General features: G+C 44.0%; 2 protein-coding genes across 4 annotated transcripts in view; one reads left to right on the top strand and one right to left on the bottom strand.

Moving 5' to 3' along the window:
• Window positions 1-156: 156 nt before the first annotated feature.
• On the top strand, window positions 157-12,606 carry LOC117364726 (gap junction alpha-4 protein-like). Of its 3 annotated transcripts, none has more exons than XM_033954262.1 (2): window positions 157-292; window positions 8,821-12,606. In XM_033954262.1, exon 2 carries the CDS (start codon window positions 8,839-8,841, stop codon window positions 9,895-9,897), a length of 1,059 nt encoding a protein of 352 aa, XP_033810153.1. In that variant the 5' UTR covers window positions 157-292; window positions 8,821-8,838; the 3' UTR covers window positions 9,898-12,606. The 3 variants fall into 3 exon arrangements, with proteins under 3 accessions (XP_033810153.1, XP_033810152.1, XP_033810154.1); XM_033954261.1 differs by lacking the exon at window positions 157-292 and adding an exon at window positions 2,679-2,814; XM_033954263.1 differs by lacking the exon at window positions 157-292 and adding an exon at window positions 3,358-3,493.
• The window catches only part of SMIM12 (small integral membrane protein 12), a 57,434-nt gene continuing 47,203 nt past the window's right edge, over window positions 4,851-15,081 (bottom strand). Inside the window, exon 3 of the mRNA XM_033954269.1 lies at window positions 4,851-4,897. The gene's annotated coding sequence lies outside the window, so the exon portion shown is untranslated. The remainder of the gene's footprint in view (window positions 4,898-15,081) is intronic.

Here is a 15,081-nt window from a genome sequence, read left to right as displayed (position 1 = left end):
TTGCTCGTGTTGATAGAAGCTCCTAAGAAAAAACAGCATGAACCATCCCTATGAATTACTGCATGAGGAAATTGCGTTAATTTGACTGCTGCGTTCTTGCAATTACTCAAACTCAGGGCAGCCCCTCCAGGGCAACTGCCTTTTTTGATCTATTCAACACTTCTATCAATATTGTACCATTTCTCCTCATTCGTTCATTCAAGATGAGAATCTCATCAACCACATGGTGTCTTGCTTCTTTGTCCCTCACTCACATGTTGACGTCTAGTTTGCTGCTCTATGAAGACACAAGGTAAGGGCATCAGCGATCATCTCATGTGCGTCTCCTGGCATAGGTTGCATGCAACTGTATTTATAGTACTTTGAGAAGCAGTTGAGCATGTCCTGGGTGCACAGTAGAGTGTCTGATATAATACAGGATAAACTCTTCCATTTAAAAGAAAACGTAATGAATCGGTGCTATTTTGGCTTAAAGCTCCTTGAAACTGTCAACAAGGGACTGGGTTTGGCTGTTGATGGCAGAGGACCAAAAATGGCCATGTCTGTCTGAATCACCCTGAGATGGACCCAGATGCCCAGCAACTCCCTTTTAGAAAAATTACTGACTACACATTTATTTGATATACTGCATATTATTAAAGTCTTGCACTATTTTTGTGCTCTGTGCATGCTAAGCACATGCTACTGATTGTTCATTATGTTTTCTGAAGGGAGCATGTCAGGAATGGAGAATAGATGTGGATGCATTAATTGGTTAGCGCACTGATATTACTATCATAAAGTGGGAGCCCTTAGCACTTCCTAAACAGAAGGTGCTAAGCCACAGATGAAACAAGCCCTTTTTGATGGCTGTGCTAGAAATGGGCTTAGCACAAGGGAAAGGTCCACATAAGGGCACACTAAGCCTAGTTTTAAGCTCAGCTTAGTAGAAGAGCCCTATGATTTTACTAGTGCATAATCAAATGACACTATCCTAGGTAGAAATAAGCTCATCCCAGAGGATGTGGTAAGAGTGGTTAATGTAGCTGATTTTAGAAAAGGCTTGGACAAGTTCGTAGAGGAAAATCCATAGTCTGTTATTGAGACAGACATGGAGGAAGCCATTACTTGCCCTGGATTGATAGCATGGAATGTTGCTACCATTTGGGATTCTGGAATGTTGCTACTCTTTGGGTTTTTGCCAGGTACTTGTGACCTCGATTGGCCACCATGAAGATGGGATACTGGGCTAGATGGACCATTGGTCTGACCCAGTAAGGCTATTCTTATGTTCGTATCCTACATGGGTAGTGAGTGACAAAAGGCCACAAGTTGGGTCCTGCCCTTCCCGAGGGTTGTCACTTATGCCTAGATTCTATAAATGGCACCCAAATTTTGACACGCTTCCAAGATGCTTATGCAACTTAATTGGTTAATGAGCTGTTAACCACCAATAATTGGATGCCATCAACCAATGAATGATCTCAATTGGCAGCAATTAAAGTTTGTGCATGTATCTGGCTGCATGTTCCACAACATTGGGCTCCTACATCCCATACATCCCTTATTAGTTGCCTTCAAGTTTGCACTCTGGTGTTAAAAATGTCTCAGGAATCATCAGCTGTCAAAATTATCTCACGCACAGGGTGAGCAGACCAAACCACAGCACTTCCGACACAAAAAATGGCACCAGATATTTTTGTCAGGCTGAATTTATTTCATTCTGTTGAAAGATGGAGGGTTTGGTTTTTTTTGAGCAGCTGTTCCCCAAATGCTTTGAAACCCAGACTTAGAAAAGAAAGCCATTCTACTAGCTACAGGTGCACTCCAGTTATGGTTTCCTCAGTCTGGGTTAAGCGGATCTGTTTTTTTATGTAATAATAGAAATCAGAATGCTTATGGAGGAAAATAAAGCTTCCTCCCCCACCCCACCCCACAAACACCCTCACAGAAATTTATGCTCCAGTACTCATAGAATTCCTTTGATCATCAGAGCAATGTCGGAGCATTTAGCATTCTGGGCCGTAGTAGAAACCTCTACCGTGGAGAGGGCCTAAGAATGCAAACAACTCACTGGATTGCAAATGTTCCATTTATTTATTTATTTAAAAGACTTTTAGGTATGGTTACCAGATTTTACTTACGTATGTAAACCACTTAGGCTATAAGTAGTATTATAAATGCTCAAAATAAATTATTAAAAGGCATTGGAAATTCTGACAATTGTAAAGACAAAGGGAAGACTTTAACATGAGCTGTGAGCATAGATACAGTTCACACCAGTAATATTCAAATAGCAGGACCTAGTCAAAAACACAGAAGAAACTAAAAATGAATCCCTTTTAGTACGATGGTGCACAGCTAAAAGGATGTGACCCGAGCTCCCCCCTTCCCCCCCCTATCTTTCACAGGGGCAGCAGATGACCCCAGCAATTGCAAAGTAAGGGAAACTGTAATATCACTGCCTTCGTTATACCTGGTGAATCTTTAGATCTCTGTGTATCTACTTAACTGCATCACATCGCACCTCCAACAACCATGCCCCAAACTCCGCACCTCCCCCTTCTCCAGCCCAGAGCCTGGCCCCCAGTTTCCTGCACCTCCTCCAGCCTACCCTTTAGTTTTTACAGCCTTTTTCCCTCAGGAATAATCGAGCCCGGAGTCATTGGCAAAGATTCCTCTCCTCCTCCCTTGCTACGGTCTTTCAGACATATTATATGAACGTTCGGAGAGCCCTTCTGACACCAAAGCCACTGATCATGCTTCCACGTCGCCTGTGCTGGAAAACAGACTGCCAGTCACCACAGGAGATTAACTGCTGAGCCAGCCTCACAGGTAAGCGTACTGGTCCAGATGTCAATTCCAGTGGTTTTGAGTGTGTTGCTTGGGAATAGGCTGAGTTCTAGGGCATAAAAATATTTGCAAGGATCATGATTAGCGACAACAATTACTTTGTCTATTAATTGATCCAACTTTATCAAGAGAAATAATGCATTTGAATCAAAGCAATAAAACTCACCAACAGTCAATTTGCCCTTGTAATTATATGAGATTTTATTTCAATTATATTCCCATAATTGTGATGAAAAGCCTACTTAGTCTAAGACTCTCCCCCACCCCATCATATCACTGAATGGTTTGTTTTTTTCTTCATCTTTAATCAGATCTCTGCCTTCATAAAACGGACAGAATGTATTTAAAACCATACCTAGATTTAAAAAAAAAAAATAAAAAAAAATTGCTTGTAAATTGGTCTCTTACCAGGTCAGCAGTGGGTCAGAAACTCAAGGGATGCCATGACCCACTGAAGTGGTTTCTGGTTTGAGAACTCACAGTATTTGAAAAGAACCATAAGTAGCCAAGAATCAACCTGGAAGTTTTGAGCATTTGGTCACAGAATTCCCAAAATACTACTCTCCCTCCCTGCCGGTTATGGAAATGCCTGATGTCACAGCAAGTCAGGAAATACTGAGATAAGGAGACTCCGGCTTTTGATAACTTTTGTTGGCAGCAGGTGAGTGATGAGTTTAGCGAAGTTAAGTTCTCATCTCTGAGACAAGACCCTAGTCTGGGCAAGATAATTAGAGAGGGGGATGACAGAGTGGGAAATTTCACTGGTCTCTGGGTGTTCATGCAATAGAAAACCTTATCGAGCCCAAGAGGTTATCACCTGAGAATGCTGAAGATTTTCATAATGGTAGAGGTTTTATTGGCCAGGTTATAAATGTGACTGATAGCATTAAAAATAGTTTCTTTTGCTGTCTTATATTTATTTAGATATATTATTGCTTATTCGTACTTTAATATCTCAAAGCTTCATACAATAATCTAAAGTAGATTTTTAAATTTAACATTAAACGAATACATCCTGGGACCTCTAAAAATGTAGGTTGGGAGTTGTACAGGCCTCAATATTCGCAGGGGTTAGGTACAGAGCCAGCCCATGAATAGGGAAAAATTGCAAAAAAGTTTTTGGGCTGGCTCTGACCCACCCTTGCCTCCCTCCTGTGTCCCCGACCTTACCTGGTGGTCTAGCGGTGACACGGGGCAAGAGCATTCTTCCTACGCTCCTGCCCCGTGCAGAGCCGTCATCAAAATGACAAAAAATTGCGAATAACCAAATTCGCGAGTGGGGAAACCGTGAATCAGGAGGGGGAGCTGAAGTTCCAAAGATGTGAATAGTTTTGCAAATATTCATGGTGTCATGGATCTCAAACCTCTCCTCTGCTTTTTATATAATAGAGTGAGATGCTCATAGAAACCCAGGTATATAGAATTGTAACTCCCTCTCATTTCAGGGGGGGGTGGGGGGAATCCTACAACCAATTAAGGAACCTGTGGTCTGGCAATGACTAAGGCAGAAATACAGAACAGGAAGCACTGAAAGAGCTCAAAGGTGGTCGGCCTTTCCACCTTCATTACTAGTAAAATGATGTTTTTATAATATGATTCACCTGAAGTTTAGGTATGTATAGCATATGCATTTTGGGTGTCCTATACCAAAGCAAATGCTGAAGACTTGTAAACTTACCAGTACAGTATGAACTATCTCTTACTTTAGGAGAAGTCTCCCTCAATTGGCCAAAAATATGACCAGACCTTTCATCCATCCCCTTCTCCAGGTCCCTCTCAGAATTCACTTGGAACACAGATGTATGTGCCTGGCCTGAACGAAGGCAGCCACTGTGCCAGATAGGCCAGAAGGAGCTCCCCATTACCTGGTTACTCATTTCTGTCCGCCACGAGTGCATTCCTGGCAAAAGCAGCTAGCCAGCCCGCATTTTTCCATTTTCCTGGGAGCCAGAAGAGGAGCCTTGAATATGTATTGTGGTGGTGCTTTAAGAACTGGTCATGCCGTGAATGTAGTTTTCCTCTAAGTCGCGCTAATTCAGTTCCATTTATCCCCTTCCAAGCACCCCTTTAACACATCACCAGAAAAGGAGAAAAAAAAACGCATGAATCAACAGAATTTAACAGTAATTAGTGCTGGGGGTGCCCTCCCTGTTCCAGGCATTAGCTGACAGATTTTTTTTTGTAAGCCAAAGGAAAACAGGATCACGACAGCATCACCCCTTGGTGGTACATTTCAACTTTGTTTTTAGCAGAAGATTAAAGAGCAGGGCAGGCTTGCTCCTTGGTTTGTTTTGTTTTCCAGAGAGAGATTTTGCAGGACTGTATTTGTAAAGTTTTAGGAAGGATGTGATGTGTTTATACAGGTTTGTTTCTGGCCAGGTCATCGTAGTCAGGAAAGGTTGGAAAAAAGGACTATGGAAAGTAACTCAGAGGTACAGACGGGCAAAGCAGGAGCTGGGCGAGAGAACTGATGTTTTGTTTGGATTCCTTCTGTGTGCATAGTAATTGCATGTGGCTACTGGGGTTTATCTACAGCGGCAGTAATGACAGACTGTTGAAAATGGGGGCTCGCTGTGGGGGAGGGGAGGTTATCATTTATCCCCCACCCCTTTAAAAAAGAAGCGTAGCAGTTTTTAGCACTGGCTGCAGCAGCAACAGCACCGACGCTCATAGAATTCCTACGAGCGTAGGAGCTGTTCCCGCAGTGGCCGACGCTAAAAACCGTGCTAGGCTTTTGTGAAAGGGAGGGGTTATTTAAGGGTAGATTTAAACCTACCCCAAACAGTGTTGTGGCCCAAAGCACCCCCTCCCCCCTTCTGTAATGTATAGATTCTTAGTCTCAGCCAGAAGGTCAAGAGGGGTTGGTACTCAATTGATTCGGCTCATGGCTCAGACCCTGTGCTTTTGGATCGCAGCCAAAACAGAGCTGAGGCGTCTTCCAATTGTCAATGTGATCATGCAGTGAAAACGGGCAAAAATATTTAGGTACGCCAGGATTCTCGTAGATAGAATTCTTCTACCAATTCAGTTGGGCATAACACTAAAAAGGAAATATGCCGACTCCAAATCCTACAGAACACAGCAGTTAAACTTATTTACAAAGCAAAAAAACTTTCACCATGTTACCCCCCTTCTCCCCTGGTTGCCCATTACACATTGCATAACATACAGAATAGTTCTTCAAAACCAAATACACAAACACTCCAGCTTTCACCGACAAATATCTAATTCCCTACACTCTTTCCCGGACGCTCCGATCTAAGAACCAAAATTTACTAAAAATCCTATCTATCCGTGAGATATTCTATGACACAACCTGCAAAGCCATTTTCTCAGTCACTGCCCCCCTCTCTTTAGAATGTTCTACCGTTAGACATTAGACTAGAACAGGGGTGCCCAATGCGTCGATCGCGATCGACAGGTCGTTCGCTCAGGCGACCCCAGTCGATCGCACAGCAGGTTCCCTTCTTCCCTTCTCTTTTTTTCCCCTCCTGACTGGCCCGCCTCTTAAAGAACGCTGGCCAATCAGAGTGCTGGAAGGGCGGGGTGAAGGTCGGTGGGGGACGGAGCTCAGCGCATCACAAGAAATAGAAGCACCTGTAATGATTGAGGTAAGAGCGAGGCCTAATGCTGCCCGATATACAATTTTAAAAACCCCAAAATCGGCCTCCCAATCAGTGGCGTACCGAGGTGGGGCGGACCGCCCCCGCCCCGGGTGCACGGCTTAGAGGGATGCACAGCCGTCCGGGTCCTCCTGCCCTTCCTTTCCACCGGTCTGCGCACTGGGCTCGCACCCGCCGCCCAAATGGTGCTGTTGGTTATCGCGAGACTCGTGGCAGTTGACGGCACCATTCGAGCGTCGGCACGGGACCAGGCAGGCGCAAGCCCCGAGCGCGGACCGGGGGAAAAGAAAGGCAGGATGACCCGGACCTGGCCGGCTGTGCACCCCTCCAAGCCGTGCACCCGGGCGGATCGTCCCCCTTCTAAATCCATTGTACTTGTCTTTTATTCAGTTCCACTAATGAGCATTGTGACAGGCAGTTCTTATGGGGCAGTTCTTGGAAGTATTTCTTTGTTTTTCTGTGCCTAAGTATTCTATTAATTTAACTTCCTTATTCCTGTGGGGATCTCCAAAGGGGACGAATGGGAGACGGCCGGTGGCAGGTGGTACTTTAGCAATTCTTACAGGTTGCCATAGGCCTCAGGAGCTGTCTTCCCTCTGCCGTGGTCCTGCCCCTCCTCTAAGTCAGAGACAGGCTTGGGGCAGAGGGAAGACAGCTCCTGAGGCCTATGGCAACCTGCAAGGATCGCTAAAGTACCAGCGATCCTCTCTGCAGACTGCTCCTTGCTGGAATTAGGTAAATGGATGTGGGGAGGGTAGGCCTTCGGGGGGGGGGGGGTGCAGTCCTTCAAGGGGTAGTGCAGGCCTTCAGGGGGGGAGTCAACCTTTGAGGGGGAATGTGCAGACCTTCAGGGGGGGTCAGGCCTTCGGGGGAGGGGGGCTGTATAATAAAAAAATATTTGAACATAAATACAAAGTACACTCAAAAATGCAAAATGCTAAACATATATATATGTTTAGCATTTTTATTGTTGGTAGATCATTTTGACTTGGTCATTTTAAAAGTAGCTCGCAAGCCCAAAAAGTGTGGGCACCCCTGGACTAGAACCTTCTCTGGACAAATTCAAATCCAAAATCAAAACTTTCCTTTTTAAGGATGCTTATAGCACCTGAGATGAGACCCCATACATAGAAAATGACGACACTACAGCAGAGAAAGATGAAGCGATCTCTCTCCTACTTTCTTCTTCTTCCCTCTCCCCCTCTTTCCTCCTTTTTCTTTTATTTCCCCCACCCTCACTCCCACCCCCTTCCCACTGAATCAAGTAAGTATAGCTTGGTTCGTTAACCACAGCAATTTTATTTTCTAATTTTTACTTTTTATTATAATATTATTGTAGACCGTTTAATTATTCATTGATAGACGATATATCAAGTGACAAATAAACTTGGAAACTGCTTCTGTCCTCTCCTGGAAGCAGTCGGGTTTTCAGGATTACCACAATGAGATAAACCTGCATATACTTAATACCTGTTGCCTGCAACTCTATTGTGGTAACCCTGAGAAGCACTGAACTAGGGGAACTGCTTCTGAGCTTCATGGTAGAGTACGTGAATTCAGTCAATCACCTTTCTAAATTGCGCTGGAGTCTGCCAGCCCTGGTCTAACTGCTATGAATTGAACTGTGCAGGGACATTAGCGGCCTCTTTTACAAAGCCGCGCTAATGGCCCCGAAGCCCATTGAAATTTAAAGGGCTTCGGGGACGTTGTCGCACGGCTTTGTAAAAGAGGCAGTAAGTCTCATAGAAGTCCCACAGAACCTGTTTATCCCACCTCCCATAGGATGGCTTCATATGGGGGGTGGATTTCTTCTTGGTCAATGGTACTTGAATGATTTTATGATGGCCCACTGTATGTAGGAGAAAACTCAAGCCTTGCAAAACTTAGAAAGAAATGGATACTGCCAATGATAGATGTTTTTTGTGGTGATATTTCATAATGCGCTTAGAAAATCATTTCCAAATTCAACACAGTCTAGATGGAGCTCAGTAAAATGTTTCCTCAATGTGTGAATTTTATGAACATCTATGGTCAGAATCATGTTTATACGATTATATGTGGTTTATAACTGATCGCAAAGAAGCTCTGGACTGCATCGTCACACGAGAAAGTCATCTATGCAGTCAGTGCAGGTATTTAAACCCAAGGCCTAAGGACTAGAAATGATGTGCAATTAGCATTAGAGTGATTATTGCAAGAATATGGTGATTCTAGAAAGCTGCCCTAGAGTCCACCAACTCTAAGACTACAAACGCAGAATACAGAGAAAACCAAATAGTATCGTATAAATTTTTATTTTCTATTGAACTGTGGACTAATCTTGATTTAAAACAGACAAAACTAACAAACTATTTGTAATTTACAGATACAATATTCAAAGACAATGGGAGACTGGGGCTTCCTGGAGAAACTGTTGGACCAAGTGCAGGAGCATTCCACTGCCATCGGAAAGGTCTGGCTGATGGTGCTCTTCATTTTCCGCATCTTGATACTGGGGCTGGCTGGAGAGTCTGTCTGGGGGGATGAACAGTCAGAGTTTCTTTGCAACACCGAACAGCCAGGTTGCACAAATGTTTGCTACGACAAGGCTTTCCCTATCTCCCACATCCGATTCTGGGTTCTGCAGTTCTTGTTTGTCAGCACGCCGACGCTGGTGTATCTTGCTCACGTGATCTACCTGGCCAGACAAGATGAGAAGCTGAAACAGAGGGAGAGCAATCTCCGAGCCCTTCAGACAAAAGATCTTCAAGTTGATATGCAAATTGCAGACATTGAGAAGAAGTTATCAAAGATCTGTGTGCAGGAGGACGGCAAAGTCAAGATCCAGGGTGCCTTGATGTTGACATACACTGTAAGTGTCATCTTCAAAAGTTTCTTTGAAGCTGGATTTCTTCTTGGTCAATGGTACTTGTATGGTTTTATGATGGTCCCATTGTATGTATGTGAAAGGGAACCATGCCCCCACAAAGTGGACTGCTTCAACTCACGCCCTACCGAGAAGACCATCTTCATTCTCTTTATGATGGTGGTGTCTCTGGTTTCACTCATCCTCAACCTGATGGAACTCGTCCACCTTATTTGCAAGTGCATGCTTCACAATGTGAAAATGTGTCCACCTAGGTCATCCCTGAGAGTTATCAACAGTGTCCCACAGAAAGCATACAATTTGTCCAGTGCTCCATTCCAGAACATATCCTACCTCTGCCCGCCTATCAATGAAGATCATTCTCCTTTCACAGGCTACAAAATGGCTAATGAAGAGAACTGGAGCAACTTCAACATGGAGAATCACTTGGCAGGGCAGAACAGAAGCAAGCCAGCTCTGGAGCCGTCATCCCAAAGTGCTTTCTCGCCAGTAGGTGTGCACACCCACTCCTTGGGGGATCACAAAAAGCCATCAAGCAGAGCCAGCAGTTCTGCTTCTAAACAACAGTATGTTTAAAGCCAACAAATTCATTGGCACACTGAAACTGGGATAAGTCTGGGAAGGAAGAGTAAGACATTGGAATTTACTTTAAAAAGGATTTGCTGGAAAATCCTTCTTTAGAAATTCTGAGAGAACCGACATGTGAAAATCTTTCTTGAGAAGATGTAATCCCCAGATAGACATCCTCACTGACCTTCTCCAATTCTATTTCTTGCCAGATATTCATCTTTTCATCTCATTGTTCCCTAAGGACTTTTGACTGTGATCCGTCTCTGTTGGTCAGAGCCTTTTTGCTTTTATTAAAGGAAGTGTACAAAAACATCACTTTGAGCTACTGTTGAGGCCATGTTTTGAGATTGTTTTGGTCCTAATTGTGCAATAACGCATCCTATAATACACTGTATTCTGGTCCAGTTTGGCTAACATCATAAGGATTGTAAAAGCCTGCAAAATTCATGAAAGGTTCCACTTAACGTCAAGGAGCGATGACCAATAGGAAAGTTGATTTGATGGCATTCACGGGTGCCTGACATAGGTCATGTTTCAGCATAATATGCTTGCATCAGAGGTCCTGGAGCAGTGATGTGCCAATTTAGTTCAAAATGCTAGAGGTCCTTTAAATACTAACAGTGAAAGATGCCTTGATGATTTCAGAGGACCTTTAGCATTTTTAACTGTTCAGATCTACAATAAACGTTCCAATCTGGTGGAATCCTGTGGCGCAGTGGTTAAAGCTACAGCCTCAGCACCCTGAGGTTGTGAGTTCAAACCCACACTGCTCCTTGTGACCCTGGGCAAGTCACTTAATCCCATTGCTCCAGGTACATTAGAGAGATTGTGAGCCCACCGGGACAGACAGGGGAAAATACTTGCGTACCTGAATAAATTCATCTAAACTGTTCTCAGGTCCCTCGGGAGAACAGCATAGAAAATTGAATAAATAAATAAAAATGTTCCTACTTATCATTTCTACTCCTTTTTCCTGTCTGGACTCTTCCTCTATTTTTTCTGTCCACTGAATCTTGAAGCATAAGGGCAGCCTGATGTTACAACCTCTGTTCACGTTCTATATGAAAGCGGTTGGTAATATTTTTTTGCTACTATTAGGTTTTCAGTCAGTGATCTATTACTAACATTTATGGGCTCATTTACTAAGAGTTCTCATGTGAGAAAATTGTTCACCTACAATTATTGCTTCTGGCCTATTTTCATGTCAAAGCCGCGCTAACATTTTTAGCACCGGCCGTGGCAGTAACAGCTCAGAAGCGCATAGGAATTCTACGAACGTTGGAGCTGTTACTGCGGCAGCCGACGCTAAAAATGCCAGTGCGGCTTTGTAAAGGAGGGAGAACATGCAGTAACGGCACTAGCACACAATAATTGTTACAAAATGACCCTCTTGGGGTGGAATTTGCATCTTGACTTGTGCTACCAAAGCCACAACAGAATCTATGAACCCGAGAGAGATAAACTGGTCATTTTATAGTGCAAATATGTACTGGGTCAGGATTGCAAACTCTTAATTTCTGATTTTTCTTAAATGCACTTGAGTAACTGTAACTGGTAGAAATGGATAGTTGTAATCTAATTGGGTTCTTATTTCAATATCCATCTTTTGAGGAGTCCCTCTCTTATGGGGGTCCTTTTTATTAAGGTACGCTAACTGATTTAGTGCACGTTAAATGCTAAGATGCCCATCGGTTAGTGCACCTTAATAAAAGGAACCCCTTAATCAGAACAATGTGTCAAACACAAGGCCCACCGGCCGAATCCAGCCCACCTGGCCTTTTTATGTGGCTCATGGCAAAGCTCCTGAACTTCCCCTTCTCACAGCCCAGCATGTCTTCACAGCCCAGCTGAGGTTCTGTTTCATGTGTTAGGTGTAAGGAGCTTATACATTTTAGAAAGAAAGAAATAAAATGCTGGCTCCCTTTAGTAGCCAACGAATGTTCTAGCTAGCCTTACACTGACAGATTCTGTGTTCTGCCTCCTTTCATACATCCCATCATACTGGGGGAAAAAAATCCACTGGCGTTGAGAATGCAGGAAGGGAACAGAACTCAACGTTATGTTCATGTATTCATTTATAGACTGCCCTCTCCCCACCCCCACCCCCAGTCACAATGGACCCACCCAAAATGGTGACTAAAGTAAAAAAAAAAAACCAAAAACCCCAAAACATGCATCGTACAAGCAATAAAATAAAAGTAATACAAAAATCAAAATTGCCATCAATTACTCAACACTTTGAAGACCCCCCACTCACACCAGCTGCAATTGCTTTCTCCTGTTTCCTCTTAAGAACATAAGAATTGCCGCTGCTGGGTCAGACCAGTGGTCCGCTCACGTAGTGGCCCTTAGGTCAAAGACCAGTGCTCTAAATGAGTCCAGCCTCACCTGCGTATTTTCCAGTTTACCAGGAACTTGTCCAATCCACTGGAAAAAGCCAAGCTATAACCTTGCTACTAGAACAGGGGCCGAAATCTAAAACACAGGCTAAGTTGCAAGCCAAGATACTTACCCCCTCCTTTACTAATGCATAGCGTGGGTTTTAGCGACTTCTGTGAGCATCAGATCAATTACTGCTGCTGCCAGTGCTATAAAACCCACGCTACACGCCAGCAAAGGACGGGGTTAGTCTTAGTAGAAGTATAGGGATGCAACCTCTCCAACTACAAAATTAATAAAAAAGACTTTTCCTCTCTTTTAGGTCCTTGTTCACGCTTGCTGTCTAACACCAGTCCTGACAGGATACACATTTCAAATCTGACATATTGTAATCACAAAATAGAAAATAAAATTATTTTTTCTACCTTTTGTTGTCTGGTCATTTTGTTTTTGGTCCCAGTTTCTCTTTCTGATTGTGTCTATCTTCTAATTCTCTTTCCAGTGTCTGCTGTCCATTTTTTTTCTCTCTTGCTCCAGTCCCTGTCTCCAACATATTGATTTTTCCCTTTCAACTTTTCTCCTTTTTTCATTTCTGCCCCTGTCCACTCAAATCTTGCCCCGTTTCACATCCTTCTCCTTCTTTTTAAATTTTCAGCTACCTATCGATTTTCCATCTTCTCTTATTCTGTAGCTCTCCCATTTCCCATCTCACTCCTTTCCCAGCCTCCTATTTCCTTCTATCTCTCTTCCACTATCCTCTTGGTCCAACATTTTGCTCCCTTTTCTGTTCTTCTTCCCTCCCCCTTTGATGCTGAACAATGAGATGGAAAGAAAAAAAAAAGAGGAGATTTTGCATCTCTCTCCCCCTTCCAACCTCAGGCCTTACATTTCTCCCTCCCTTCCATCTCCAGATCCAACTTCCCTCCCTTTCTCTTCCCAACTGCACCCCATCCCATCTCTCCCCCTGTATGCCTGCCTGCCTCTCTCCCTCCCCCCAGGTCCATTTCTCCTTTCCTCTTCCCAACGGTTCTCCCTTCAAGTATCTTTTTCCCTATTCCTCCGTACCACCCCAGGTCCAACCTCTCTTCCTTCATCTCTTTCGCTTCACAGCCCAGCATGTCTTTCCCTCCCACGCTGGTCCAAAGTCACCGTCAAGTTGAAAAATCTGCCAGCCTTAGCAATTCAACAATGTTGTCCATGGCTCCCCTTCCCGCTTTTCATCTGCCGCGGTCTGTCTCCAATGACACACAACTTCCTGTTTCTGGCTGGGTGGACCATGGCATACAGAAAGCAGGAAGGGGAGCCACAGACAACATTGCTGAATCACTGCCAAGGCCGGCAGATTTTTTAGCATGACGGTGACATCAGACCGACGTGGGAGGGAAGACATGCTGGGCTGTGAGAAGGGAAAGTTCGGGAGTTTTGCCATGAGCCACATAAAAAGGCCAGGTGGGCTGGATTCAGCCAGTGGGCCTTGTGTTTGACACGTGTACTAGAGAATGACACGGGGACAAATTTTTCCCCGTCCCCATGGGAACTCATTTTCCCATCCCATCCCCTAGAGTTCTTTTCCTGTCTCTGCCCCGTTCCTGCAAGCTCCGTCCTCATCTGCACAAGCCTCAAACACTTTTAAATCATAAGTGTTTAAGGCTTGTGTGATTAAGACAGAGCTTACAGGAATGGGACAGGGACAGTGGCAAATGAAGTTCCTGGGGGAATGGGGAAAAATTTGTCCCCGTGTCATTCTCTACTTGCTACTAAAGATCTATAGCTCTGCTCCATCCTACACTCCCTGGCCATCAGTTAATCAGAGGTCGTTCAGATTTGTTTCTTGTAGTGAACAGTTGCCCTATGCTTGTGTGTGTGGAACGGGGGGGGGGGGGGGAGGGGAGGAGAGAACAAAAAGATACTGGAGAGTGGAGAAGCACTGAAAAGAGTGAAGAGCCAGTACGGCAAAATGGCTCATACTGGTCAACACTTTATGAAATGGGAGCTGTTCTGTGCAATGGCAATTCAGAAGTCATGTTTTTTTGCCTACTGACAAATTCCAATTTGAAATAAAGTCCTGGCATTAAGGATAGTCTCTCCTCTGTGTGTCCTTTTCATATCTCAGCGTGCGGTATGTGCTGTGTTTCTGAGATAGCTATGTAGGCAGTTAAAACGTCGATAGATAGCTGGCATCTTTTTGTGGATTGCTATAACTTGGAGTGTATATTTCCCTCTCACATACTGAATGCAAAGTCTTCAAACAGCGCCCAAAGTTAGGATGTGCATTTATAGAATAAGGCCACAGTGCAGCCCTCAACAGTCCAACTCATCCAGAATATTGGTTCTGGGTTTTTGGGGGAATCTTTGTGAAACCACAAAAAAAAAGTTGCAGGTCTTATATACTAGCAGTAAAGAGAAGAGATAGGCATGAAAATGCCCCACTAACTTAACCGCAGGAGAACAAACTAATGTTTTTTTATACCCTCTTTAGACTTAGCGTTAAAGCCCCAGCATTGAGCTTGGCCTTTCGGTCTTCTGCACATGCCTCTAGGAGGCGCAGAAAAGCCTCACTACCATGGATTTAAATATGCTATGCCCTGGTGTCTACACAAAACTTTGCACAAATTTACCTTGTGAGCAAAACCATTTTTTATAACTCTCGCACCCACAAATTTATGTGAGTCTACTGCATTTCGTTGCTTGATCCACAATGCATCACTTCTTCTTGTACCCTTGAAGTCCTACAACACTCAGGTGGGAGAGGAGGGTCAAGGCATCAAAGTATAAACTGGCCCAAGATCCTTTACTGGTCCACTGGAACAA

This window comes from Geotrypetes seraphini, chromosome 8 (genome assembly GCF_902459505.1).
Source record: "Geotrypetes seraphini chromosome 8, aGeoSer1.1, whole genome shotgun sequence".
NCBI lineage: Eukaryota > Metazoa > Chordata > Amphibia > Gymnophiona > Dermophiidae > Geotrypetes > Geotrypetes seraphini.
This window is presented reverse-complemented; position numbering and strand designations above follow the sequence as displayed.